This window comes from Capra hircus, chromosome 22 (assembly GCF_001704415.2).
Source record: "Capra hircus breed San Clemente chromosome 22, ASM170441v1, whole genome shotgun sequence".
In the NCBI taxonomy this organism is placed as follows: domain Eukaryota; kingdom Metazoa; phylum Chordata; class Mammalia; order Artiodactyla; family Bovidae; genus Capra; species Capra hircus.
In genome coordinates this window covers 280,271-307,474 of record NC_030829.1, presented here as the reverse complement: position 1 = coordinate 307,474, position 27,204 = coordinate 280,271, and the positions used below count along the sequence as shown (strand labels likewise).

The 27,204-nt window shown below is 49.6% G+C and overlaps 2 protein-coding genes across 12 annotated transcripts; one reads left to right on the top strand and one right to left on the bottom strand.

Annotated features, from left to right (window-relative positions):
- Positions 666-26,428, bottom strand: DBNL (drebrin like). 11 transcript variants are annotated; one of them, XM_018067193.1, is made up of 14 exons: positions 26,242-26,426; positions 22,172-22,227; positions 20,272-20,384; positions 19,614-19,688; positions 18,525-18,671; positions 17,636-17,713; positions 17,146-17,297; positions 16,975-17,023; positions 16,478-16,571; positions 15,788-15,883; positions 15,573-15,685; positions 15,227-15,323; positions 14,613-14,748; positions 676-1,169 (listed from the first exon to the last, which is right to left on the bottom strand). In XM_018067193.1, exons 1-14 carry the CDS (start codon positions 26,322-26,324, stop codon positions 962-964), a joined length of 1,497 nt encoding a protein of 498 aa, XP_017922682.1. In that variant the 5' UTR covers positions 26,325-26,426; the 3' UTR covers positions 676-961. The 11 variants fall into 11 exon arrangements, with proteins under 11 accessions (XP_017922692.1, XP_017922686.1, XP_017922682.1 ...); XM_018067195.1 differs by having other exon boundaries at positions 16,478-16,553; XM_018067194.1 differs by having other exon boundaries at positions 16,975-17,020.
- Positions 10,521-12,846, top strand: PGAM2 (phosphoglycerate mutase 2). Its single transcript, XM_005695487.3, has 3 exons — positions 10,521-10,996; positions 11,115-11,295; positions 12,643-12,846. The coding sequence occupies exons 1-3, from the start codon at positions 10,583-10,585 to the stop codon at positions 12,807-12,809; spliced, it is 762 nt and encodes a 253-aa protein (XP_005695544.1). The 5' UTR covers positions 10,521-10,582; the 3' UTR covers positions 12,810-12,846.

The window sequence follows — 27,204 nt, the reverse complement described above, 5'->3', positions numbered from 1 at the left end:
TGATACAAGGGAATCCCCCAGCAGAGTTTTCATCAGAAACCATTCCTGGGAAAAATAAAACCTGCCAGTCAAGAATACTTGGCAAAGCTGTCCTTCAGAATTGAAGGAGAGATACAGAATTTTCTAGATAAGCAAAAGCAGAAAGAGTTCATTACCATTATACCAGCCTTAAAAAACTATTAAAGGAACTTCAAGCTGAAACAAAAGGACATTAATTAGTAACAAAAATCTAAAAATATAAATCTCACTGGTAAAGCTAAATATAAAATTAAATTCAGAATAATGTTGTAATAATGGTTATGAACAAACAGTTAAAAATCTACATCTCACTTTTAAGTCTAATAAAAGTTAGAAGGCAAAATTATTTAAAATAACTAAATACAGTAATTTGTTAACTGATACTAAATGCAAAAAAAAATTGTAACATTAAAGACATAAAACATTGAGGGGGGTGTGTGTGAAAATGTACAGCTTGGTCCAGAGGATCAATATTGCTGATGTAGGATGTAGAGCTCACCTCCCCCCCACCCCACCTCCACCGCCCCCCGCCCTGCCCACAAACACATCAAAAATACATCAACCGAGTGAACAACTCTCACAGAAATTTACTAGAAACGGGTAAATCTCTTATACTACCAAAGTTGCAAGGAAAAAGTCCATGTTGGTGGGCAGAAGTGGGAGAAGAAAAGGCATCAGAATGGGACTGGTACCCTGGGAGGAATCTGTGAAGAAGGGAAGGTCCATACTAGTAGACTCTCACCTGGAGAGTCCCTCTGCCTGTTCAGAGGGCTGCTGGGACACAGAGAGAGAGGCTGGAGGAGCCTGGATTCTGCTTGCAAAGAGTGTACTCATGCTGACTTGCTTGCAATCAGCATGGAGAGAAACCGGTGATAGCAGCTGCCACCTCACTGCAATTCTCAGTCTGAAACATGTCAAGAGAGGATGCTAGTACTTACAGTGGCTAGATATTAAATCCTGGGTGGTTGATCCCTGGGAGAGAACTTGGTATAGTTGTGTAGAGAGAGACCAGAGTGTCTGAGGTGGTCCAAGCTGAATTGAGGAGTTCATTAGCAGGGGCATGGCTGGAGTGGGTCTGGCCTTGAGCCCAGTGGCAGCATTTGCACTGTGAGAATGGGTCCAGTTGTGGTGGGCTTTGTTGCAGCACATACCTGGTGGTACCACAGAAATGCAAATCTCCATGGACAGGCCCCAGAGAGGAGTACACAGTAGTTTTCTTCCCTGTGGAAGCACTCCAGCTCCACCAACCCTGCACTGCAGCTTGGAGCCAGATTTGGGGCAGATAGGTCCTGGGGAAGGTCTGCCACAGAGTCAGCTCAGGTTGGTCCCAGGTGGATGCAAAATCTCAATTCTTACCTCCTCAGTACTCAGCACCAGCCCATTCCACACCACAGCCTAGCACTAGATCTAGGATGATCACAACGGAGAAAGGATATTTACCTTGAGTTGCTTTGGACAGAACTGCAGATGCTCACACAGGTTGCACATAAGTTCCCTGTGGCTATATGGGCTTCATGTGCTTTAGCAGTCACCTCCTTTGGGACAGGGCATGCACTCAAGGGCAACAAAGCCCTACCAAACCCAATCTTCAGGGCTTCTACTACAACAACTGCAGAGCAGAACCTACCCCCTAGCAGGGCTGTGGTAGCCACTGAGCAAAGAGGAGGCCCTACCCACATCCAGCACAGGTCTGGACTTCACAACAGCAACCACACTCTTATCAAGGGGATAACAGCCAGCACACTCTAAGGAAAGACAAGGCTTGCAACATGTCAAAATCAGTCCTTACACCAAAAACATTGGACTCACACAATCTACACAGTGGTGCTCCCACATAAGCAAACCCCTTTAAGACCACAATAGATAACTGTTTCTCCTGAATTCATAGAGACAGAGAAAGTTAAGTAAAATAAGAAAAGGAAAAGAACTATTCCCAATGAAAAGAACAGGAGAAATTCTCTGAAAGAACAAATAATAAAACAGACCTCACTGGTCTACGAAACCCCAAATTTTAAAAAAGGTATTAAAAATGCTAAAGGAATTAACAAAGGTTACTAAAGAGATCTTCATGACCAAGATAATCACGATGGTGTGATCACTCACCTAGAGCCAGACATCCTGGAATGTGAAGTCAAGTGGGCCTTAGAAAGCATCACTACGAACAAAGCTAGTGGAGGTGATGTAATTCCAGTTGAGCTATTTCAAATCCTGAAAGATGATGCTATGAAAGTGCTGCACTCAATATGCCAGCAAATGTGGGAAACTCAGCAGTGGCCACAGGACTGGAAAAGGTGTTTTCATTCCAATCCCAAAGAAAGGCAATGCCAAAGAATGTTCAAACTACTGCACAATTGCACTCATCTCACAAGCTAGTAAAATAATGCTCAAAATTCTCCAAGCCAGGCTTCAGCAATATGTGAACCGTGAACTTCCTGATGTTCAAGCTGGTTTTAGAAAAGGCAGAAAAACCAGAGATCAAATTGCCAACATCCACCGGATCATGGAAAAAGCAAGAGAGTTCCAGAAAAACATCTACTTCTGCTTTATTGACAATGCAGAGTGCGGGGAGCCAGCACAGGAGATCCCACCCATGACAAAGATCATGAGGAAGAGACCTGACGGGCAAAGGTGAATCAGGACTTGAGGGACCCCCTGCACCTGCTTGAGCATCTACCCAGAAACTAGAATCTGTCTGTCTACTGTTTACTATATTATGCCTTTCACCAACTCCTCCGACACCAACAGGGGCCTATCCCCGGCCACATTTCTCTGAAGAAAATCAGCTTAGAGCTCGAGTTAATAAGTCTCCTGGGGCACAAGAGGAGTGTTTCAATTCAAACCCTTCTGATGGCTCTCTAAATTACCTGACAGGTTTATCCAGACTTTTACAACTACGCTTGTGACTGTTTACAGCCTCCCATCCACGAGAGGCACAGGAAGCTTAAATAAAGCCTTTTGAGGAATTAAAAATTATTAGAATAGTACTGGTGAAGGGTTTCATTGTTGAGCCAATGTTTGCTGCCAAATTTCATATTGTGTGCATTAATTAACATAGTTGATATAAGAAATATAAGTAGTGGCCTTGATATTAACAACACTAAACCTTGAGTTAATAAATTCTTTCACTGTTATAGCCCACTGTACCTTTGCCCTATAGGAATGCAACTTTATCTACTGCTTTCAGAGAATGGTGCCTGACTTTTTCTAAACACTTTTAGAGAAAATAAGCTTTCTGGTTAACTAACCTTTATCAGAAGAAAGGGTCATAAAATGTTAACAGGCCTCCTGGCCAGAAGATGATGTAAATCACCTAAGACATCTGTATACAGATGGGTATGCAGAAAGAAAGCCTGGTCTCGATAAGGGTCAGGGCTGCTGACCCTGCATGACTCTGCATCTTCCATTATTCTCTATGTACAACTTAAGGTATAAGAGCTCTCTGTGAAAATTAAGTTGCGGACCTTGCTCACCGAAGCTTAGTCTCCCTGTGTCGTTCTTTCCTTCCTCCTCTTTCTTTTCAGCCTGACTCCCTGGAGCGCAGGGGCCCTCTGAGTTCACTTCTCTGCCTGGGCTTCTAAGACTCACTTGAGAAGATGCCCAAGGTGGGGCACATTCAGTGATTCAAGAGGGCACATGTGGCCTATGTGAACAGTGCAAGTCCCATGCTGGGGCTTTATTAGCTTTCTGCATAAACAAAGGAATATCAGCCTCTTTCTCTCCTTTATTTTCTTAACTGCAAAATTCTTTCCTTTTCTCTTTCTCTATCTTTCTCAATCACCGACACCATCACCCTGGGGATAACCCTGGATCCAACCGGGGCTGGACCCCGGTACCAAAGCCTTTGCCAGTGTGGATCACAATAAACTGTGGAAAATTCTAAAAGAGATGAGAATACCAGACCACCTGACCTGCCTCTTGAGAAACCTATATGCAGGTCAAGAAGCACCAGTTAGAACTGGACGTGGAACAACAGACTGGTTCCAAATAGGAAAAGGAGTACGTCAAGGCTGTATATTGTCACCCTCCTTATTTAACTTCTATGCAGAGTACATCATGAGAAACCCTGGGCTGGAAGAAGCACAAGCTGGAATCAAGATTGCTGGGAGAAATATCAATAACCTTAGATATGCAGATGACACCGCCCTTATGGCAGAAAGTTAAGAGGAACAAAAAGCCTCTTGATGAAAGTGAAAGAGGAGAGCGAAAAGGTTGGCTTAAAGCTCAACATTCAGAAAATGAAGATCATGGCATCTGGCCCCATCTCTTCGTAGGAAATAGACAGGGAAACAGTGGAAACAGTGGAAACAGTGTCAGACTTTATTTTGGGGGGGGCTCCAAAATCACTGCAGATGGTGACTGCAGCCATGCAATTAAAAGACGCTTACTCCTTGGAAGAAAAGTTATGACCAAACTAGACAGCATTTTAAAAAGCAGAGATATTACTTTGCCAACAAATGTCCGTCTAGTCAAGGCTATGGTTTTTCCTGTGGTCATGTATGGATGTGAGAGTTGGACTGTGAAGAAGGCTGAGTGTCGAAGAATTGATGCTTTTGAACTGTGGTGTTGGAGAAGACTCTTGAGAGTCCCTTGGACTGCGAGATCCAACTAGTCCATTCTGAAGGAGATCAACCCTAGATGTTCTTTGGAAGGAATGATGCTAAAGCTGAAACTTCAGTACTTTGGCCACCACATGCGAAGAGTTGACTCATTGGAAAAGACTTTGATGCTGGGAGGGATTGGGGGCAGGAGAAGAAGGGGACGACAGATGATGAGATGGCTGGATGGCATCACCAACTCGATGGACCTGAGTTTGTGAACTCTGGGAGTTGGTGATGGACAGGGAGTCCTGGCGTGCTGCAATTCATGGGGTCGCAAAGAGTTGGACATGACTGAGTGACTGAACTGAACTGAACTGATCACTTATATGTGGAATGACTTCCCTGTTGGCTCAGACAGTAAAGCATCTGCCTACAATGTGGGAGACCTGGGTTCGATCCCTTGGTCAGGAAGATCCCCTGGAGAAGGCAATGGCATCCCACTCGTACTCTTGCCTGGAAAATCCCACGGACAGAGGAGCCTGGCAGGCTACAGTCCAGGAAGTCTCAAAGAGTCGGACACAACTGAAAGACTTCACTTTCCATATGTGGAATGAACCTATCCGCAAAACAGAAACAGACTCATAGAAACAGAGCACAGATTGTGGTTGGCAAGGTATAGGGGAGGGAGACAGAGGGGCCAGGAGTTGGGAGTTGGCAGATGCAAACTATTACATCTGCACTATATAAACAAAAAGGTCTTAATGTACAGGGAGCTATGGTCAATATCCTGTGGTAAACCATAATGATAAAGAATATTTTAAAAGAATGTATATATGTGTATAACTGAGTTATTTTGCTGCACAGCAGAAATTGGCAGAACATTGTAAGTCATCTATACTTCAATAACAAAACTAAAATAGATAACAAATAACGACCTACTGTTTTCACAGAGTACTCTACACAACACTCTATAATGGCCTATCTGGGAAAAGAATATAAAGAAAAGTAGATATACATATACATATACATATATATATATATATATATATATATATATATAGATAGCTGATTTACTTTGCTCTCTCTCTCTATATATATAAACACACATATATATAAAGAGATGTAGAGGTTATTGTATAAAGATAAAAGGGTCAATCCAACAAGGGTAGTTTTAAATATTTACTCAGCTATTAAAAAGTATGTATTTGAATCAGTCCTTATGAGGTAGATGAAAATGGAGCCTATTATACAGAGCGAAGTCAGAAAGAAACTCACCAATACAGTATATTAACGCATATATATGGAATTTAAAAAGATGGTAATGATAACCCTATATGCAAGATAGCAAAAGAGACACAGATGTAAAGAACAGACTGTTGGACTTTGTGGGAGAAGGCAAGGGTGGGATGATTTCAGAGAATAGCATTGAAACATGTATATTAACGTATGTGAAATAGATCGCCAGTCCAGGTTCGATGCATGAGGCAGGGTGCTCAGGGCTGGTGCACTGGGATGACCCTGAGGGATGGGATGGGGAAGGAGGTGGAAGGGGGTTCAGGATGGGGAACACATGTACACCCATGGCTCATTCATGTCAATGTATGGCAAAACCCACCACAATACTGTAAAGGAATTAGCCTCTAATTTAAAATTTTTTTAAAAGGTGAATACCCCCCAAAATATTTTGCACCTGCATTAGGGAAAGCAAATATATATATATATATATATATATACATATATATATATAATATGTATATTATTATATATTTGTAAAATTTACATTTTTATTAAATATATTTATGTTTATATTAACAGACATTAAGAGAAAATAGAAATACACAGTAATAATTGGGGACTTTAGTATCCCACTTTCAAAAATGGATAGATCATATGGACAGAAAATAAGGAAAAATTAGACTTAAAGCTATGTATTACACCAAATGGACTTAAAAGACATATACAGAACATTTCATCTATCAACAGAATACACATTCCTCTCAAACACACATGGAATATGCTCCAAGATAGGTTATATCCACAGAGCAAGTTCTTAAATAATTTTCTTAATAAATTTCTTCTGCAAGAAGAAACCTGGAAAATTTACAAATATGTGGAGATAACATAATATACTTCTGAATAATCAATGAATCAAAAAAGAAGTCAAAAAAGAAAGCAAAATATATTTTGAAACAAATGAAAATGGAAATACACCATACCAAAGCATATGGAATGCAGCAAAAGCAATTCGAAGAGGGAAGTTCATAGCAATATACACCTACATTAAGAAAAAGAAAGAGCTTAAATAAGCAATCTAACCTTACACCTCAAGGAACTAGAAAAGTCCAAAGTTAGTAGAAGGACAGAAGTAACAAAAGCGAAGCAGAAATGAATGACCAGATAACAGTAAATATCAATGAAACAAAGAGCTAGTTCTTCAAAAAAAGAAATGAAGCAGACAAAACTTTAGCTACTAATCAATGAGAGGAATCAAACAAAATTATAAATGAAAGAGGAAGAGGATACATTATAACTGAGAACACATAAAGGATAGTAAGAAACTACTATGAACAATTACATACAAACAAATTCAACAATCTAGAAGAAATCTAGAACTGTCAGAACTAATAAACTCAATGAAGTTTTGAAATATAAAATGTACAAGTATCAGTTATATTTCTATACACTAAAAAATAGCAGAAAAAGAAATTAAGAAAACAATCCTATTTACAATTGTATCAAAAAGAATAAAATAACTAAAAATAAATTTAACCAAGGTGGTGCAAGATCTATACACTGAAACCTAAGACACTGATGAAAAATTTGAAGATGATACAAATAAGTGTAAAACTATTTATGCTTATAGACTGGAAGAATTATTGTTGTTGAAATGTCCATGCTAGAGAAAACAATTTATAGGTTTAATGTAGTCCCTATCAAAATTCCAGTGGCATTTTTCTCAAAACAGAAAACAAACAAACAAAAAAAAGCTAAAACTTTGTACGGAACCTCAAAAGACCATGAATAGTTAAGGGAATTTTGAAAAACAGGAACAAAGCTGCAGATACACAGCTCTTTGTAACTATATTACAAAGCTACAGTGATCAAAAAAGTATGATACTGGCATAAAACACACACATAGGCCAACAGACAGAATAGAGAACTTAGAAATAAACCCACCCATGAGTGGTCAACTAGTTCACAACAAAAGAACCAAGAATATAAAACAGGGAAAGGACATGCAATAAATGGTTTGGGAAAAACTAGACTGCCACATGCAAAATTGTCCTAGCTATTTTAGATATTGAGAATCTGTTTAAATTCTAAGGAGAACACTTATCATTTTGGCAGATAATCAGGTCACCAGTGGGTCAGTCTAGCTTGAAGCCCACAAGTGCAGGGAGCCCAAGAATTCACTTGCAATTGTACTAAATCTCTCACCAAATCTGTCTCTTCTCCATGCTTACCCAGATACTTGACAGTTCCCTGGTCCCTGCTTTTCAAGGGCACTGGCCAGAAATTTGGGGTCTTATTCCCCCTCCATCCCCTAGCTTGCTGCACAGCTCCTGCAGCTGCATCCAGTCCTCAGCTGCAGGAGGGCAGAGAGAGAAAGCAGTGGGTAGTTGCCATGCACTCTTGTAGCCTGACCTCCTCTGGCTAGAGGGTAGCTCTTCTCTTGGTTTAGACACCGAGACAGTGCCACCTCCACATTACTGCCCAGGAACTGTGGTGGTAAGAAGGGGAGAAAAGGAAGGGACTTGTAGGAACTTTATTTCTATTCCTTGGACCAGAGATATTCTCTGGAGCCCTTTCTGTCCACATTGGGCACACTTCTAGGTTTCAAGTTGGGCAATTCTGGAAGAAAAAACATGCAACCTTGAATCTGACCTGCTTCATCTGCCTGATTCTTTTCAGTTCTGTGAGATCTGCATTCTGCCTCTGTCTAGGATTCACAGCTGTGGTCATGGGGAGACCAGCGGAGGGTGCTCACTCCATCCTCCCAGGACAGTCCCATTAAAGAGCAGTCCTCCTGCCCCCTTGCTTGCTTCTCCATGGACCTCTTAACTGTCCACCATGGTACACACATCACATGTTGTTGTCCATGTCCCATCACTGGGATGGAGACCCGCCCCCCCCCACCCCACCCCGGCAGGCAGAGCCTTGCTTGCCCAGTGCTTGAACAGCCCTGGCACACCAGACATGCCCAGCAAATACTTTTTGAATGAATGAGACAGGTTGAAGTGTGCCACGACTGAGAAGCTGTGTGTCTTCTCAATCTTAAAAACTTCCTTTGAGGTCCCCTGTTGTCTCAACAGCCCTCAGACAGACAGAAAGGCATGTCCCATCTCTTCCTTTGATTGGCAGTAAGCCCACTGGCTCCCCAGTCTAGCACCTCCTCACCAGGCCATCTGCACCCAACCCAGGCTAAGCAGCCTCATTCACACCTAACCCAAAGTCACCACCTCTACCAGGGCTGTTGGCTTCCAATCCTGCCTCTACAGCTGCAACTGACTTTACAGTCATGCTTCAGACTCTCCAGTGATTCTCACTCATCAGGACACATGACCCAGGCCCTCCATGCCTCTTTACCACACACTTGTTTGCTGTTCTATAAAGATTGATTCTTTGCTGGTGCAGCTGCAACTTGGCATCTTAACCCTGCCCCTCTGCTTGGTTTCTTCACTGCCAAGACCCCAGTGGCCCTTGTCCCCCAAAACTGAATGTAGAAGTCCTGGGCCTGTACCCAACTCTACTGCCCCCAAGTGTCAACCTCAGCTGACCTCTGCATGCTTCTAAGCTGAGCACAGACCTAACCTGCAGTACCTCTGATTCTGGGACCCCTTATGAGTCCTGGATTTCTTTTTCTTTTTAAAGGTAATTTCAACTGAGAATAATAAGCCTGTCTTACATGGAGGCAAGTAGGGTGGGAGAGTGTGGCAGATGTGGGTAAGAACTTGACAAAAGGATGTGAGAGCTGAAAACCTTCTGCCCCTCTCTGGCCCAAGCAGCCAGACCTGCAGCTCTCATTTGTCCTGAAAACCCACCTCAGCCCTTGCCCCACACTGCTGCCACTTCCCATAGGGCCAGACCTCTCCCGTCAGGGCTGCAGCCCTCACCCAGTCCCTCTTTCTGTTCACAGCACCCTTTCCTTCTCCCCTGTCCTTTGACGGGATTAGTGGAGATATCAGAGTCCCTCCCAGCCCGGCTGTCAGCCAGAGGCTTCCATACGACCCATCCTGTGAGTAGGCAAGGCACAGAGTCTGCCAGGGCAAGAGGGACCTGAGGAGGGAGGTCAGGAATGCCACAAAAGGTCCCCTGCCAATATACAGACCCCATTCATAGGTTAACAGAGCAGAGCCAAGGGGGAGCCTTGTGGCAGCTCACATGTATGCATGTATGTGAGCACACATGCAACAGAGATGTGAGTGCAAGGCACACATGTACATGTAGTATATGCATGCACACACACATGTGCTCACAGGCACGCACATGTGGATGGGCAAAGACTTGTGCATACTCACACCCTTTGGTTCCTTTGACAGCATACTAGTATCCTTACTGAAATGCAGGCTTGTACCCCAATTGTGTTGAGTGATTCGAAGAAAGCAGTTAGGATTTTATGTGCCTCTGCCTAGGAGTGACACGTTCCCGAGGGCAGAGAGCAAACAGGTTGACAAGGCTGGGAGCCCCAAACTCTGGGGGTCTTTCCCCAGAGTCCCTCTGTTTCTGCTAGCCCTCATATTTCAGGTTTGTCAGAGGCCCTGGCTTCTGTTCTTCACACCCAGCCATGCTCAGCAGCCCCACCCAGCCTGGGCTGTGGGCAGTGGGGAATGGTGAGGCTATTTTAAGTCCAGCTCTTGGCTTGCCTTACACCTAACTGCTACTGGCCACCTGCCGCCGCCTGTCAGGCCTGGAATGCTGATTGGCAGTTGGGTGGGGCGGGGGCTGGGGGCAGACTGTTATAAAGCTGGGGCACCCTGGAGTCACCTGCCCCTGTCTACAGGCCCCCAGTCCCCACCTCTACCACTATGTCTACCCACCGCCTTGTGATGGTTCGGCACGGTGAGAGCACCTGGAACCAGGAGAACCGCTTCTGTGGTTGGTTCGATGCAGAGCTGAGCGAGAAGGGGGCTGAGGAGGCCAAGAGGGGGGCCCAGGCCATCAAGGACGCAAAGATGGAATTTGACATCTGCTACACATCGGTGCTGAAGCGGGCCATACGCACCCTCTGGACCATCCTGGATGGGACGGACCAGATGTGGCTGCCCGTGGTGCGTACCTGGCGCCTCAACGAGCGGCACTATGGGGGTCTCACTGGCCTCAACAAGGCAGAGACGGCTGCTAAACACGGGGAGGAGCAGGTGAAGATCTGGAGGCGCTCCTTTGACATCCCACCACCCCCCATGGATGAGAAGCACCCCTACTACAAGTCCATCAGCAAGGTGAGGTGCTGGGATGTGGGAGGGCAAAGGGAAGGCCTAGGGACCAGGGCTTCAGGGATGGAAGCTGGGTTGAGGCGGGGGTGCCCACTTGGGGAGTGAACAACATGGATGCCCCCAGGAGCGTCGGTACGCAGGCCTGAAAGCCGGGGAACTGCCCACGTGTGAGAGCCTCAAGGACACCATTGCACGGGCCCTGCCCTTCTGGAATGATGAGATCGTCCCTCAGATCAAGGCTGGCAAGAGAGTGCTCATTGCAGCCCACGGCAACAGCCTACGGGGAATCGTCAAGCATCTGGAAGGTGAGGCCCATCCTCACATGTGGAATGGGCAGAGGCGGGTGGGATGACACGTTCCCATGAACCAATCAGCCCCCAACTGCTCTTTTCATAGAAGGGACAGTCGCTTCATTGAGGCAGCTTTGTAGACATCAGCATCAGGGTAGGGTTTTTTAATTGTGAACTCTAGTTCACAGCCAGGAGGGTTGAGAAACCTTCTCTGTTAAAAAAAAAAAAAAAAAAATTCTGTGTACTGGGACACCATGTAACATGAATCTCCTTCTGAAGATTCTGGGTGAAAATGTCTGCCCCCAGACTCAGGGCCCAGGCCCTGTACAGGGGTACACTGCTGGCCTGGGTTCCTGAACTCCAGCCCTAGATGAGAAGGGGGTAAGGCCCAGGGGCTGGCATCCTGCTGGACACCGACTCCTGAAAAGACAGGGCCATCTGGTTCTAAATCCGTTTGCTGAGTGAACTTGGTCAAGTCATATTACTGGTAACCAAGGGCAAGGTCCTTCCCACACCCACTCCAAGCAAAAATTAGTCAAAAGAAGGGAACAGGATGTGGAGAACACTAGAGACCTTAGGTTTGTAACTTGGCTTTCATTAAAAGAGACCACCTTCCAGCATGACAGGCCCCTTCATGGACACCCCAACTGCCTTTCTGATGCTGAGTCCACACAGGTGCCTCACATTTGGTGTTGAGCCTAGCGGATGGAAAGACCACCTGCCCTCCCTCCTGGGACTTCCTGCAGCCTGGTCGAGGAGAAATGAATGCAGAGGCAAAGCCGATTGGGGTCTTGCACTGACCAGAGCTTAACAGAGTGGGGTGACAGGAATACTAAAGGTCGAGCTGCTATTCCAGGCCATGGACTGGAGGCCAGCAGGCTTGGGTTTCCTCGGAAATCTCTCCTTTACACCTGGCAGGACCTCCCATCTGCCGTGGCCATAAGCAGCCCTTTTCACTGTCCCTCCCCCTTCTCAGCACACCGGTGCTCCTTTGCTTAGAATGTCCAGAAACTAACTCTCTAGAAACCAAATGGTTAATGTTTTCCCTGATCCCAAACATCCAGAGTCTGACCAGAGTTCACGCTGGGCCAAGGGGGCTGATGGCATTGCCCCAGATCAAGACAGCTTGGGGTGGAGTGAGGTGCCTGGTTCGCCACAGCTATTTCTGTAGGCTGCTGTCTCAGTGCTGCCTTGACCTTCTCCAGGCATACTCCTGTGGCCTTGCTGTCAGGGGTGGGAGGATTGCTGCCTGGCTGACAGCACTGTGGCCCATAAAGGTCACCAAACCTGCTAAATGCACGAGCAGGTGGCTAGCTGGTTGACAGGCTGGGAGGGGCTAAGGACCCTATTCCTCTGGTCTAGGGATGTCAGACCAGGCCATCATGGAGCTGAACCTGCCCACGGGGATCCCCATTGTGTACGAGCTGGACCAGGCGCTGAAGCCCACCAAGCCCATGCGCTTCCTGGGGGACGAGGAGACTGTGCGCAAGGCCATGGAAGCTGTGGCTGCCCAGGGAAAGGCTAAGTGAAGGGCGGGTGCTGGCAATAAAGGTACCTCCTTCAACAGCGTCGAGTTCAGCATGGCCCCAGACGTCCGGCAGGTGGCTTGGCTGAAGCCCACCCCCTACCTCAGCACTCATTCAGGGCTAGTTCCACAGGTCTGCAGCCTGGGATACCACAAGCACAGCCCCAGGCCCGTGCTGCCTGCCCAACCCATCCCCATCGGTGGTGGCCAAGAGACTCCCTATCCCTGGCTATCAAGTGGCTCCTGACAACTCACCATGTAATCCCTGAAGCTGGAGAGCCACTTGGTAGCCTTGCTCTAAATTAAGAGTGCCCGAGGTCACCTAAGGGGTATTCAAATGATGCAGCCCGCCCCATGGTGAGCCAGCACTGCAGCCGGGACACCACTTTCTTCTCACTGGTTGTCCTCTACTGTCTTTGCAGCCCCAGGGTGGGAAGGGCAAGATGGTACCCTGGACCCTACCCTATGAGTGTCCCCTTGTCCAGGTAAGCCACAGGTGGCGTTAAAGCTGGCAATACATGATTCATGGAGCTCCCATGGCTGGGTTGAGCCTTGGAGTTTGTCCTGGGAAATCGGGACATGGTGGGACCTGCCTGCAGCTCAGCCTAAGTAGACAGGAAGTGCCATCTGCAGCCAGGCAGGTGAGGAGCACTGGGATTGGCCACCAGCCCCATTATGTGGGGCTGGCAAGCCTCCTCAGCACATCCTTTGCCCCACGCTGCTTCTGTCCGGCACTAGCAAGAGGAGCTGCAATTCCCCAGACACGGTGGTGCAGGTGCCTCGCTCCACGCACACAGGGACATGGGCTGTCCTGGGTGAGGGGAAGTTCCCTATGGCAGGGATCAGAGTGGTCCTCGGCCCCTCCCAGAGAACTGAAATGCAAGAGGCTGACTTCAGTCACATGTAGATCTTTATGCCTCTTCCAGGTGGCTAATGGTCGGTCAGAGGTCAGAGGGTGCACACGTGAGGGCTACAATAGGTTGGATCAGAGCTAGCGCCTGTGTGGGGCAGGTGTGACTCCAAAAGCAGACGTGGGTGGGCTGGGGCAGAAATAAGCAAAGACAGCAGGAACAGGCCACCATGGTTACTTTTCCTGAAACTCTCAGGCACACTGGTGCCAGGAGACAAGACTGAGCCACATGGAAGGAAATGCAGTGTCTCTTGATCTTTTCATCTCCTCCTTCACATAGTCAGATGGGGGCTTGGTTGTCCAGTCTCCACTGCCCACAGCCCAGGCAGAGGGACAAAGAAATGGGGAGGACAGAGTAGGATCCAGAAAGACTGGTCAAAATTGTCATGACCCACTCTGACTTTGGTCATAAACTAAGTTCACTGTTCCCAATGATCACTGACATTCTAGTTATAGACATCATCCCTTGGAGCCAAGAGGAATAGGAAAAAAAGGCAAATCCAAGAGGCCTCAAGGTGCCCCTGCTCAGAGTGCTGCCCCCCCCCCCCCGCCACCTGGCAGTGCCATACTCTGGGGCAGAGGTTACTGAGGACTGGCTCTGGGCAGGCCCTGGCTCAGTGTCTTCTGTGGAGGGTTAAGGGCCAGGCTGGTTGGGTCGAGTTTGGGAAGCTCTGGTAGCACGTTTGGAGATCACCAGGTTATTGCTGCATTTGGGGTAAGAGGCCAAGCCACCCAAGCCAGAGAGAGCCAGAGGGCTTGTCCTCATCAGTAGACACCATTCCTGGAAAAGTGCCATACACAACCCTCACCCGACCTCTTCCAGCAAGAAGGAAATCACATCTGGGCGGGGAAGGGAAGGACAGCCCTTGGCATCAGCCAGCAGTCGAGGGTCCTTACTCAATGAGCTCCACATAGTTGGCAGGAAACATGCCAAAGTGGCCATCTGGCCCATAGCCACGCCACCAGCCTTCGTCAATCACCTCAATGCCGGTGATGAGGTTCTCAGGGTCAAAGGAGATCTCGGTCTCGTCGGCTGCAAAGAAGGGGAGCCCAGATGCTGTGCTGAGAGCTTGGGGACCCTGGCCACCAGCCTGTCCTGATGCTGCTCCTGCGGCCAGTCCCCAAGGACACATCTTCCCACACGGTCTGGCTCTGGGACCACTGTCCCAGTGAAAGGCTAGAGTATAGCACTTCCACACGTCAGCCTGCTTCCCGAAGCCTCCACCCAGGGTCAGTGGGAGGGGTACCAGCATCCAGGCCTGACCCACTCCTCTGTTCATATTTCTCGTTCCAGAACAAGGTGGGCAACCGGGATTCATACCAGTGGACAGCAAGCTGCTGCTCAGAGCATGTGGGGAGGCCTGAGTTGTGCAGGACACCCACCCATTCTTCCTTCTCACCCTCCTGTTTTTATTTCCGACACCTCCTAGGGCTATTTCCTTGAGGGGACCCCCAAATCCTGCCTCCTGATCTTGAGCCCTGTGGTCTGAGGTGGTTGGACAGCACATTACCTGCCTGGTAGTCATACAGGGCCCGGGCACAGAGCCCTTTCCCACTCAGCCCAGGGTAGTGGTCAATGGGCTCAGAGCTGGCATCTTGCTGCTGCACCTGCCCACGGACGGGAAAGAAGAAGCGAAGTCTGAGGTCTTGATTACCCCAGATTCAACCCTGCTTGTGACCAGGGCTCACCGCAGACTTGTGGGGAGGGCATGTGGGACAGGGCCTCCTCCAGAACCAAGCAAGATAATTCACAAGTAGTGAGTCATGGAAGTTAGGTGTCCCATGATGGGAGAGCCAAGGAGTGCATTTCTGGGTATGTGGCCCCTTCACAGATCTGCCCTGCTGCAGAGAACCCACCATTGGAGGCTCCTCATAGAAAGTCTCCTGCTCTGGGGGCTCCTCATACACAGCCTCTTCTTCCACCTGCACCGAACATGGAGGGATGCTGGGTACCGGCTCCTCGCGGAGATCTGTGTGAGGGGACACAGCTCACTCTGACCCAGGGGAGGGGAGAGGACAGCCCACGTCTCCCTTCCACCCTCAGCTCCCCATGGGGCAGCCAACAGCCTTGCCTGCCCTGGGCCTTGAGGTGGCATGAGCTGCTTCTCTGCTGATGGGGGTATCTGGTTGAGTGAGTTGCTTCTGCAGGAAGGGGCTCCTCAGCTTGCCTACAAACCCAATGGTAAACATGTAAGACATGACACAGCTGGAAAGGAGGAAGAAGCAAGTACTCGCTGCCTTTTCTGTGCGCTGTATTGCTCAGAGGGGGGACCTGTTCTGAGACAGTGAGCATCACACACGGAGTGAATGGGGACCTGCACAGCTACAGGGATACTACCTAGCAGGCACACATCGTATATGTGTATCGTGGGCCTTGTGCAGTGTTTGAGAGCTGGCCAGCAGTGTAGTCTGATACAGCCTTTGAGGGCCAGAGATGACTGATCCAGGCCCCTGAGGCCCAGGTAACAGCCCAGCACGGGAGGTGTGCCACGTGTACAGGGCCAGGACTGGTAAGTATTCTTTCCAGAGCCACGCATGGCCCCTCCTGTCCCACCAAGTCTCTGGAGGAAGAGGATGAGAGCAGGAAGGTGGCACTTGGGTCCCCAGCTCGCATCCCAAAAGCTAGCCACACGAGCACAGGCTCTCCTTACTCACTCCTTTCACGTTCTGTACATCTGTCACCAATTCAGGGTGGCCTGTACTGGGACCCCAGACCCCTTCAGCCATCCCCTGCTTCTCAGCTGGACCAAGGGAAGTCTCACCTGGCTGGGGGCTGGAGATGGATGTGGTAGACATGGCCCTCTCCTTCTGCTTGAAAATCTCCCGCGGGTGTGCTGGCTGTGGACAAACAAGCTCCTAGAGGAGTGCACATGGACCCAGTAGTGAATGGGGCCCAGGAGTCCATCAGCCTGCCTGGCTCCCTGCAGCTGTGCAGAGGGGTCAGGAAGCAACACCCCAAAGTTGAGGAGCTCACAGGTCTTTTCCAGGACCACAGGAGACCCACATCGGGCCAAACTTCTGCCCTCAGCCTCCTCTCCAGTGCCAGCTCTGAGACACCACATGTCCTATGTTCAGAGCTGCCCAGGCCCCTGCAGGACCCTTGGAGGAAGCCCCTCCCTTGGGCCCGTAGGGCAATTTGCGTGCATCTGGAGGAATCCATATGGCTATCATCGCTCCCAGGAGGCAGCCTGCACACCTGTCCTGGATGAGCGTCCACGTGTTACTTTGTTCTCTCAAGGTGGGAGCACCCGAGACTCACCTGCTCCTCTCTGTTCCTTGAAACCACCTCATGCTGTTCATACTTCCTGCTGGGAGGGGCAGAGGGAAGAGCTGCAGCTTGGCCTCAGCATACTCCTTACCTGCTTCTGGGGGACACTCCTAGGGAGAAGGAGAGACAGCCCCTCCCGGTAGGTGCCAGCCCCCACCTCACCTCTGGAGGCCAGCCTCGCCTCCCTGCTCCTGATAGCGCTGCTCCCGGAGGGCAGCCTCACGCAGCTCCCGCTCCCGGCGCTCCTGCTCCAGCTGCTGCCGCTCCTCCTCCGCGCGCCTCTTCTCTTCTAGCCTGCGGTTCTCCTCCTCCTTCTGCAGAGAGAGTCGCACCCACCTGTCCCACTCAGCCTCTGCACTGAAAGCAACATGGGCCTGCCCTCTCACCCCTGTCGTATTCAGGCAGGCTGCACAGGCTGTGGTCAAGCGTGGGCTCTAAAGCGACACCCACTAGCTATGTTACTTAACACCTCTAACCCTTAGTTCAACCATTTGCAAATGGGTGCTAAAAGGGTTATTTATTCAAATCCCTTATTGAACAAATATCAGTGAACTTATCATAAGAAAACCTGAGATGTAGCAGCTCATGTCTGGTGCACAGACAATGCTTCATAAATCCCAGCTCTCATCATTATGCCCTGGGCAGCACTTACCTCTGCTTTGGCCCAGAAGCTGTCTTTGCCAACCCTTTTGATCTCCGACACAGCATTGGTCTTCTGGTACACTGAGCCCTGAGAGGGACAGAGAACTCACTACAGGGCCACTGACAGGAGCACGGAATGGCTAAGAACTGCTGCGATGGCCATGGCAGAAGCAGCGGCGCGCGGTCCAGTGCCTCTTAAGGAGGCCTGAAACAAAAACAGCCTGAAAGGCCCTGGGACCTGCAAGTGGGTATGCTCAGCCCCAGAGAAAACTGAAGTTGTCTCTGGTTGCACCAGACCCTTGTGCACAGAAGCCAAGGCAGGGAAGGCCCCTGGGCTTGCCTGAGAATCCTGGAAGCTGAGCTGTGCTGAGGCGAACTCTGGATAGGGGTCCCCTCAGACAGCTAACTGCAATGCAGCGCCCACAGAATACCCAAAAACCTCAGCTGTGTGTTGGGAGACTCAGCTCCACACCAAGCACCAGGCCATAAGCCCAGAGGTGTCTGGCCACAACTCAAGAGAGGCTTGTCCTGTACACCAGCAGGAGTTTCTCCAAAGCAACCACTGTCCAGGGCCACACAGGATACTCTGGTGCCATGGCCTGGAGGGTGGATGGAATTTCTCTGCAGAGAACCCCTGACCACACAGATGCAGCATAAGAGGCTCCAACACCACCGCACAGGGGAAAGGCCATTCCTCTTGCACACTGGTGCCTGCCTCAAGGAGGCAATTCCTGCTCCTGTCAGGCACATAGGCACCTCAATCAGGCTCCAGGACCAAAAGCCAGACAGGTAGCAGCCCAGTCCCTCTGGGAATAAAGCAGTGAATGTGGGTCCAATCAGTCTGAAGTTAGGGATTGCACACTCCTGTCCGGGTGCCCTCAGGCCCACACAGCACTCACCACTGGGGCCTGGGGGCCCGTGTCCTGGAAGCGGCTACTCTCCTTGTGGAATGTGTAGTTAGCACCTGAGGCCCTGGCCACCTTTTGCATGATGCACTCGGGCTCCACATCCTCCTCGGCCCTGGCATTGATGGTCACATGGGCCCCCTGCAGCAGGAGCAGGACTTGATGAAAAAAAGGCATCGCGGCCCCGGGAGAGGACAGGCTTCACACCTCAGTCTGCACAGCACAGTGGCTGCATGGGGCTCAGGGTCAGGAGGCCTGCTCTCACCAAGGCCTCAGGAAAACCAGCTGAGGGACCTACTGTTCTTGGCCCAGCTTTCGTGGAAGGTCCATGCCCTCCACAGTGTGGCCTGTTCAGTGGTGCTACATGACAGCCCTGGCATTAAAGAGCTTCTTTCTAGTGAATGAAAACTAACCTTAAAAGGCACCTGGAAACAAGCACATTTTCTGCAAACAGCAAGTTACTATTTCTCCATGAGAAATGAGAACTATGACCTTACTGGTACTAAATACAAATAAGCTTGGGACCCTCTCTTTTACCTCCTAGATGGAGAAACTGAGGTTCATCTGAAGAAATGTTGGCAGAACCAGAAAACAAAGTCCTGCATCTCCTTGCCAGTAACCAAAGAAATGCAAAGAGTAAGCTAACAAGTAACAACAAATACTTTTTGATCACAATGCTTTTGAAATGAAACAAAGTTCCATTATATGATGACTAAAATAAATATATGCAGAAATGGACAAGAAAAAAGCAGCATTAAAGGGAAAATGCACATTGAGGTTATGGACATAAGCAACTGTCCTTCTCCTCCAGATCCTGAAAGTACTGCTGAAAATTTGTACTCATAAAACAAGTGGAACCCAAGGCTTAGCCCTGCCATAAGACCAGCTCCATCATGGCCTCCTTGTGGTCCTTTGTCCCCAGTGAGACCAGCTTGCAGGGGCTCTGGCTACATCCTGGGCAAGAGAGGAGCAGCCTCAGATGTAAGGCACACTTCCAACTCTGGATGTGATTCCTGCTAACTCACACCCTGGAACCTGGGCATCTGGTGAATGTTGGGAGGCCCCGTATGGAGCAGCCCTCACCTTCAAGAAGCTGGCGATTGTGCTGACGTGGTTGGCGCATGCTCCCTTCCGCACGTCATTCACGCCCTCACCGGTCTGCAACACAGCACATTCCTTGGTGTGACCCAGGTCTCCCTGCAAAGTCACTACCCACCCCAGGGACTCAGTAGTTTCCCTGTGTTCCAGGAAAGAGAAAACTGCAACCCTAAAGCAGAGGACAAGGTGAGACCCCAAACCTCTGAGTCAGGGGGAGTCTTAGAGAAGGACGATCCCCTGCTTCCACTGTGGTAAGTTTCCTTAGAATTCCGCAGTCCCCACCCAGGGGAGCCATTTCATTAGAGTCCCTGTCCTATACTCCCAGAGCCCTCCTAGCCCTTATCCAGGCCCTCTGTTCCCTCAGTATGACTACACTGAAAGGGACACGGACAAGAGTTGCCTATAATCCATTTTACAGGAGTAATTCTGGGCCAGGACAGTGAAGTCTGCACAAGTAAGGCCTCAGGTGCCCTTTGGGCCACATTGAATGAACCCACTATTCTATTCAATCACCAGATTCAAGCTGTTGGGAAGTCAAGTCTTCCCCTGCTCCAGTCACAAAAGGCAAAGAAGGAAATAAGAAAAGGGAGTTTTTCTGGATAACATCTAGATGAGAACTTGGAAGCCCTTAAGTTCCACATACCCAGTTGATGAGGACAAACTTGGGCAGGCCGGAGTTGGGGTCCTTGACCCTGCAGAAGGCGTACATCACCTTCCCACTGTTGAGCTCCTCCACCATCTCTTCCAGGCCCCCCTCTGCAGCAGTCACAAGGAGAGTCAGAGGTTGCCCAGGCATCCCACGCCCACCCTGGCACCTAGTCACCAGGAAAGGAAACTCAAGCTGCTTCTAACCCAGGGTTCTCAGTCCTATCTGAAACAGAATCAGATTCCTAGGCCTACCCCCACCAAGCTGACTTATGAGAACTGGACGGAACCCAGGGTCTGCATTTGTGAAAAGCACCTCAAGTGATTTTTAAGCTACACTAGTCTAAAAATCACTCCTCCTGCAAACCCACAGGTAATTCTGGAAGTAAAAATGTCATTTCTGCTGCAAACCAGGCAGGCACCAGACCTCCAATGGAGGACCTCTGAAATAGTTTTACCACAGCCTGAACTCCACTAACCGCCCTGGAATAGTAGGGCCTGCTGTGAGTCACCCTGTGAGTCACTTACATGTCTGCTCAGACTCCAGGGCCACCCAGAGGCTCCTGAGCAGATGTTAACTGCCCACAGCCATATAGGGGCTCAGCTCTTAGACTCCCTGAGTAGGGACAAGGGAGTGACGGGGAAATAGGAATGAATGACCCTATGCCACTCTCCCCGACACTTAGGCTGTAAGCCCCAGCATGTACTGGAGTCCTGGTTCTTCTCAGGTACCCCAAACATTCCCAGGTTGTGAGAAGGTGCTGGATCAAGTATTTTATCTACTGGGCTCCACAGAACCTGGGGCAGTCCTGCGGCCCTGCTCTGGGCACCCACAGCAGAGCCTGTGAATATCACTGAGCATGGTGGCGTGAAAACTGAACTCCGCAACTCAGTTCCCTATGACATCACAGTGCACCTGATACCACCATCAGCGGCAGTCCTTCTAGAAAGACGACCACCAAGAAGAACTGCTCATGGAAGAGGTTTTCTACCAACAAGTTACTAGAATCATTCACGCAGCAAGCAGAGAACATGCCAGTGAGCATGCACTGAATAATGAAGCTATGTCACTCAGGTCAGGTGAGCTGGCCTTGAGAATGGAGGAGTCAAGGGTATGAGGTAGGGCATCTACAGTTTATACTCCTCTGCCCAGCACTGGCCAAGAGCCTGTTCTTCCCAAGACTTTCTATCACCCTGTATTTGAACAGCATTTTTCCAGGTCATCCCATCCCAGCTGACCATATACACTGATGTGACCTCTCCCAGGTGAGGGTATGCCCAGCAGATATTCAGTCCACCAGAAAGAGGGCAGAAGGAAGGATGTGTCTGTACCTTCTCTTCCTCCACCAACACCCAGCTCTGTGGGACTGTCATCCTGTCTCGGCTACAGCCCGGGGATAAGGACAGAGCACAGGCCAGGCCTTGGGCTGTCTGCAAGCTAGAGAGGGCAGGCCTATCGCCCATCTCAGCTCTTCCCAATTATGACACAGAGAACACTGCTGCCTTGCACCTCCAGGCAGAGACAGCCAAGGAGTAGGTATTTTCACTTAGAAACATCTGAAACCTAAAGCAAGCCAGAAGGAGCTGTGGGCGCTGTGGGCTCCACACTGCTGGGGGAAGCCTCTGTCCTGCCTGGCTGGCTGCAGTCACTCAGATCAGGGGAGCAGGAAATTTCTCAACATTGACACTGATGTGGGGTAGGCTCATCATTAGCCAGGGAAGGTGTCACTGGTCATGTCACATGCAGGGAATACCTCTGCACCCTGAATGTCCTTCCTCCTGCTGTGAGGGCATCAATGCCGGCAGAGATAGAGCACTGATGTCACAACTCTCCCTGCCACCCCTCCAACTCCTGATGCTCCTGTAGCCTATCTACTTCCTCATTTGACCATACTCACCCCCAGTGCCAGCCACACGGATGTCATTGCTGTTTCCTTCGTAAGTAAAGAGGGCCCTGAAACAAAACACAAACAGGCTCATAACCAGTGCCCCGGTAACCTTGTGCCCTCACTGAACCCACCAAAGCTTCAAGCTGCACCCCAAGAGCTCAGCCTGACAGTAACAAGTGGGCTGACATTAAGACCCACTCTGAGGCAGGATCTCAGTAGGCTGCTGGGGCTCCCAGAGCTGAGCCTTCTCATCTGGAACTGGCCCAACTTACCAGAGCGGCTTGTCGTGAGGACCAAATCTATGGAGATGGGAAGCATGCGTCTACTTTACAGAAGAATAGGCTGTGAAATTTTATGGCAACGTTCTACACATTTATGTGTGGAACATTTACCTGGCTACCATGTATGTCAATGGTGGTGGTGGTTTACTCATTAAGTCGTATCTATCACGACCCCATGGACTGTAGCTTGCCAGGTTTCTCTGTCCATGGGATTTTCCAGGCAAGAATACTGGAGTGGGGTGCCATTTCCTTCTCCAGGGATCTTCTCGACCCAAGGAATCGAAACTGGGTCTCCTGCACTGCAGACAGGTTCTCTACTGACTGAGCTATGAGGGAAGCCCACGTATGTCCATATGAACAAGCAAAAGATACTTGCATATTCCTGAAACCAGAGCACACCAAGGAGAAGTAGGAAAGAGAAATATGTGCATTTTTAATAACCAATGCCCTTGTGCATGTCTGCAGTCTTCTGGAAAGTCTGAAAGGTTGGTGGAGCAGGTCTGTCTGGGCTTGAGACTCTTCCAGCAAACGCAGAATTTTATAGGTTGCATCTGGTGTCAGAAACCATAGAGGCCTTAACTCAGCATGAAGTCAGTTTCCTCACAAGACAAGCTCCTATGGGCAAGTACTATAACCTAACAGAGCATCACATCTCCACAGGTGACCCTGGGTCATACCTTCCTTCTATAAGACTGTTCATAAGAACGCTGGCTAAGATTTGGGCTTATAAATCTATGCCCTAAAGTGTTGAGAAGTATGGTAAATTGTATTAAATCTGGGCCATGGAAGGTCCTTTGACCAGAACAAAGGTTAGTCAAAGAGAACATTCTAGAAGAGACAGCATCCATGCAGTCCACATAAAGCCCAGCCATCAGCATGAACTCTGCAGAAGCTCAGATCCAGAGAGTGCTGGCAGACCCCAAGGTGAAGGTGATAATCCATGGGACAGTAAGTCAAAGGCAAACCCAGTCTGGTGTGTCATCTCCCCATGCTCCAGAGCACAGGCTGCTAAGGTGTGCCAGACAGAAACTGCAGGGTCAACAGTCTGAGAGGAACCAAATCAAGTTCCACTCAGCTTTCCAAGGGCCTAGAAAACACCACTAGAGCTGCCTAAGCCAAGTCAGAAGAAATTATACCCAGGTCCAAAGATCTGGTAGACATCCAGAATCTGGTGGCCAGAGTCCTGACCAGCCTTCCTCCTGGAGCAAAGAAGCCCATTCCTCTTGAAGGCCACAAACCCCGGCTGCAGAAGGCAGGCACACTGGACAAGCACCAAGAAACAGAGACTGCTGCTCAAGCTTAGCTTTTCCAAGAAGAGATCCAGAAGCTAACAAGAGCTGCACCCCATGCCTACCATCTACCCCTCTGACTTCATTCCCCTTTATTCTAGGCTCCAGCCTAAGCCACCTTCTTGAATGTTCCCAGTTCAGAAGTTCACCCAACATTCAATCAAACAACCCTTCTTCCAAATCAACATTAAAAAAAAAAAAAAGATGTGTTGGCTTGTGCAGGCACACAGCACAAGGAGCATGGGGGCCCTAAGTACCTTATAATTCAATCACTTTCAAAAATAGTCTGAAAACCTGTTACTTGCTAGTGATGGAATGCAGCTATGAATAATCCTTAATAGGACCTAACCACAGAACTTACTAATGGGAGACAAAACACACACACAAACACATCACACTAACATATTGTCAGGTAGTGAAGTGGGTATAGGAAGTTAGCAAACATGCCACAACCCAGGGGGAAAATCTGGTTTCCTCAGGAGAAAGACCCAGTATAGACAGTTGATGTTATGTCTGCTCACTACCCTACCTCGCTTCAGGGCCTGTTCCAATGCACCCACTCTGAATGTGAAATTTTTTGACCCACCAAACTGGAGACCATTTCTTCCTTCTCTGCCATTCTTTCTGCACTCCTCTCAGTATCCCTACACCTGGGACAGAGATGGGGCCCACCTACCCTTTCTGGTGAAGAGAAAAGGTGACAAGAAAATCAATGAGGATGCCTAGTGTGTGTCTGAGGAAGTCAGCCAGGGAGATGGGAATATTTGACTGCAACCAAAGGGACAGGAATCCAGAAAGGCCTCTCCAAAAAGGCAATACTAGAGCTTGAGAAATAAAGTTTGGGGAGCCCCCCTGGATGACGTAGAAAGGCGCTCCAGGCAGAGGAAGCAGAAAGAACAAGGGTTGTGAGGAACACCAGCTTGCAAGTTTAAGGAAGAGAAAGAAGGCTGCTGCTGCTGCTGCTAAGTCACTTCAGTCACGGCCGACTCTGTGCAACCCCACAGACGGCAGCCCACCAGGCTCCCCTGTCCGGGGATTCTCTAGGCAAGAACACTGGAGTGGGATGCATTTCCTTCTCCAATGCATGAAAGTGAAAAGTGCAAGTGAAGTCGCTCAGTTGTGCCCGACTCTTAGCGACCCCATGGACTGCAGCCTACCAGGCTCCTCTGTCCATGGGATTTTCCAGGCAAGAGTACTGGAGTGGGTTGCCATTGCCTTCTCGAAAGAAGGCTAGAGTTGTGGTAAACAGGTGGGGCAGTTAGGAGCCAGGTCATGCAGGGCCTGTCAGCCATGGCAAAGACTCCAGGCTCTATCTATGCAACAGGAAGCCACTGCAGAGTTTAAGCAGGAAAGTGACATGGTCAGATATTTTTTTAGCAGGTCTGTACCTGCAGACCTGACCACACTGACGTAGCGCCAGAGATTCTGCAGACCCAGGAAGCATTCGGAAGCTCTTCCCTAAAATGCCTGGGAGTGAAGGAAAGGATAGGCACTAGTGTTCTCAATATCCCAATAGTACACTGTACAAAAGCCACTGGGCTGGGCACCAGGGAAAGCAGAGATGAGAAAGCAGTAGCACTTGACAAGTGGAGAAAGCCCCAGTTGTTCAGCCTCACCCAGAGAGCCCTTTCCCAGACAAAGGAATAAGGCTCCTCAAAGCTGGTCACCTTACTTCTTTATACTCAGCATATTTCTTAGAACTATAAATGCTCAAAACTGGTCTGTGAATGCAATTTAAGACATATGGAAAGTAACAGAATTACTATGCATACAACAACTCTTGTTGCAGGACAGAACAAGGGTCTATGTGTGGGCTACCCTGGGCCCCGCCAGGGATTTCAGATTCAGACCTTCAGTACTATAAAGGTCCTATTACCGACATTCCAGCAAAGGATGTCACTGGAGGTGGAGGGAAGATGGGACCTTTTTCCAAACACACAACCAGCATCTTCCTTTCATTCATTTCCCCATAGTTCACGCATATGAAGTAGTACTCTTCTTGATGAAAGGAAGGTTCTTAAAATCCCTGGAGAACCAAGGACCTAAACCCCCCCGATCTCTGTTTGACGCCCCCAAAGCAAGGCTCCCATTCCCAGTCTGGCTGCTAGACCACCCTCGGAGTCCCACTGCTGAACAAAACATTCGGAATGAAGGCAGATGTAGCTTCCGCTTTCTCAAGGAGGGCTGAGAGGGCTTTCTCAAAGTGCCCCATTGTCCACGGAAGTCCCCGAGCAGGAAAGGAGAACCTGGCGAGGCCATCAAGCACAGCAAGGCCCAGGATCCAACGAGGCCCGCGGGCCGAGACCGGTGGCTAGCGGAGTGGAAGGGCTGGGGACCTAGCGGGCCCCACTCGGGTTTAAGCTGCACAAGCAGCGGGCACGGGGTGACGGAGGTGGGAACCTAATCTCGCGGGGTGTGGCGCAGGTGCGCGGCAGTCAGCATTCCGCGCGCCGTGGCTCCCCGGCCCCGGCCCGCTCCCGGCCCGCTCCCGGCCCGCCTCGTCGCCCACCAGTCGGTCGAGGACTTCTCGTTGACCACTCTCTCGTAGGCCTCCAGCAGCGCCGGCCCATTGCGGCTCAGGTTCACAGCCATAACCAACACCTCAGTCTCCGCCACACTATCGCCGCCGCCGCCTCCGCCGCTTCCCTGACCTCCGCGCTAGGCAGCCCAAGGCCCCGCCCGGCGGCCGGAAGCCCCGCCCCGACGGCCGGAAGCGGAAAAGGGGCCGGCGGGGCCCACGGTGAGCGGGCGAGTCCCGGCAGGGCGTTTGTTGGGCTGCGGGCGGGTTGGAAGCCCTTGTGGTGTCGACGTATGTAGATAGCTGTATTGTAGCGATGGAGGGAAGGTGTGGTCTTCTGCGTGTCCCCGTGCTCTGTCCTGCCGAGCCAAGGCACGCTGAGTCTGGCCGAAGGATACTACCCAGCCCCTTATTAGTTACACTCGTGGAGCACTTTCTTACTATTATCACAGTTAAAAGCACTTGTTAGAGGATCCCGTGACGGGCACGGGGGTCCCTTGATCGTCTGTGTGAACTCTGAATAGAAGTTTTATCTAAGAATGACGCATACGTGAAAATTAATTAGCAGAAGAATAAAAATGAACACTAAGTGATGGCCACACTGCTACAAAGAAAGCAGTGAAGCGCTCAGTCGTGTCCGACTCTTTGCGACCCCATGGATTGTAGCCTACCAGGGCTCCTCCGTCGATGGGCTTTTCCAGGCAAGAATACTGGAGGGGGATGCCATTTCTTTCTCCAGGAGATCTTCCTGACCCAGGGATTGAATCCAGGCCTGCCGCGTTGTAGGCAGACGCTTCACCATATGAGCCACCGGGGATGTCCACAAACCTACCTCAAAGTGCAGTTGTGTTTCTCAGACCTCACCTGCATTTTCTAGAGAGGTCAAGGATGGGGTAAGGAAGGGAGGATGAGAACCTGCCCAGTGCTGGTCCTGATGTTACCAGCCAAACTTGG

What these genes read in the sequence shown, in the direction of transcription:
- PGAM2 (XM_005695487.3), top strand. Translation starts at nt 10,583, where the DNA reads ATGTCTACCCACCGCCTTGTGATGGTTCGGCACGGTGAGAGCACCTGG. An exon ending in ACTACAAGTCCATCAGCAAG is followed by an intron (nt 10,997 to 11,114) that starts GTGAGGTGCTGG and finishes GGATGCCCCCAG; the next exon opens with GAGCGTCGGTACGCAGGCCT. An exon ending in AATCGTCAAGCATCTGGAAG is followed by an intron (nt 11,296 to 12,642) that starts GTGAGGCCCATC and finishes CCTCTGGTCTAG; the next exon opens with GGATGTCAGACCAGGCCATC.
- DBNL (XM_018067193.1), bottom strand. Translation starts at nt 26,324, where the DNA reads ATGGCTGTGAACCTGAGCCGCAATGGGCCGGCGCTGCTGGAGGCCTAC. An exon ending in AGTTTGTCCTCATCAACTGG is followed by an intron (nt 19,689 to 20,271) that starts GTATGTGGAACT and finishes GCTGTGTTGCAG; the next exon opens with ACCGGTGAGGGCGTGAATGA. An exon ending in CAATCGCCAGCTTCTTGAAG is followed by an intron (nt 18,672 to 19,613) that starts GTGAGGGCTGCT and finishes CTCCTGCTGCAG; the next exon opens with GGGGCCCATGTGACCATCAA.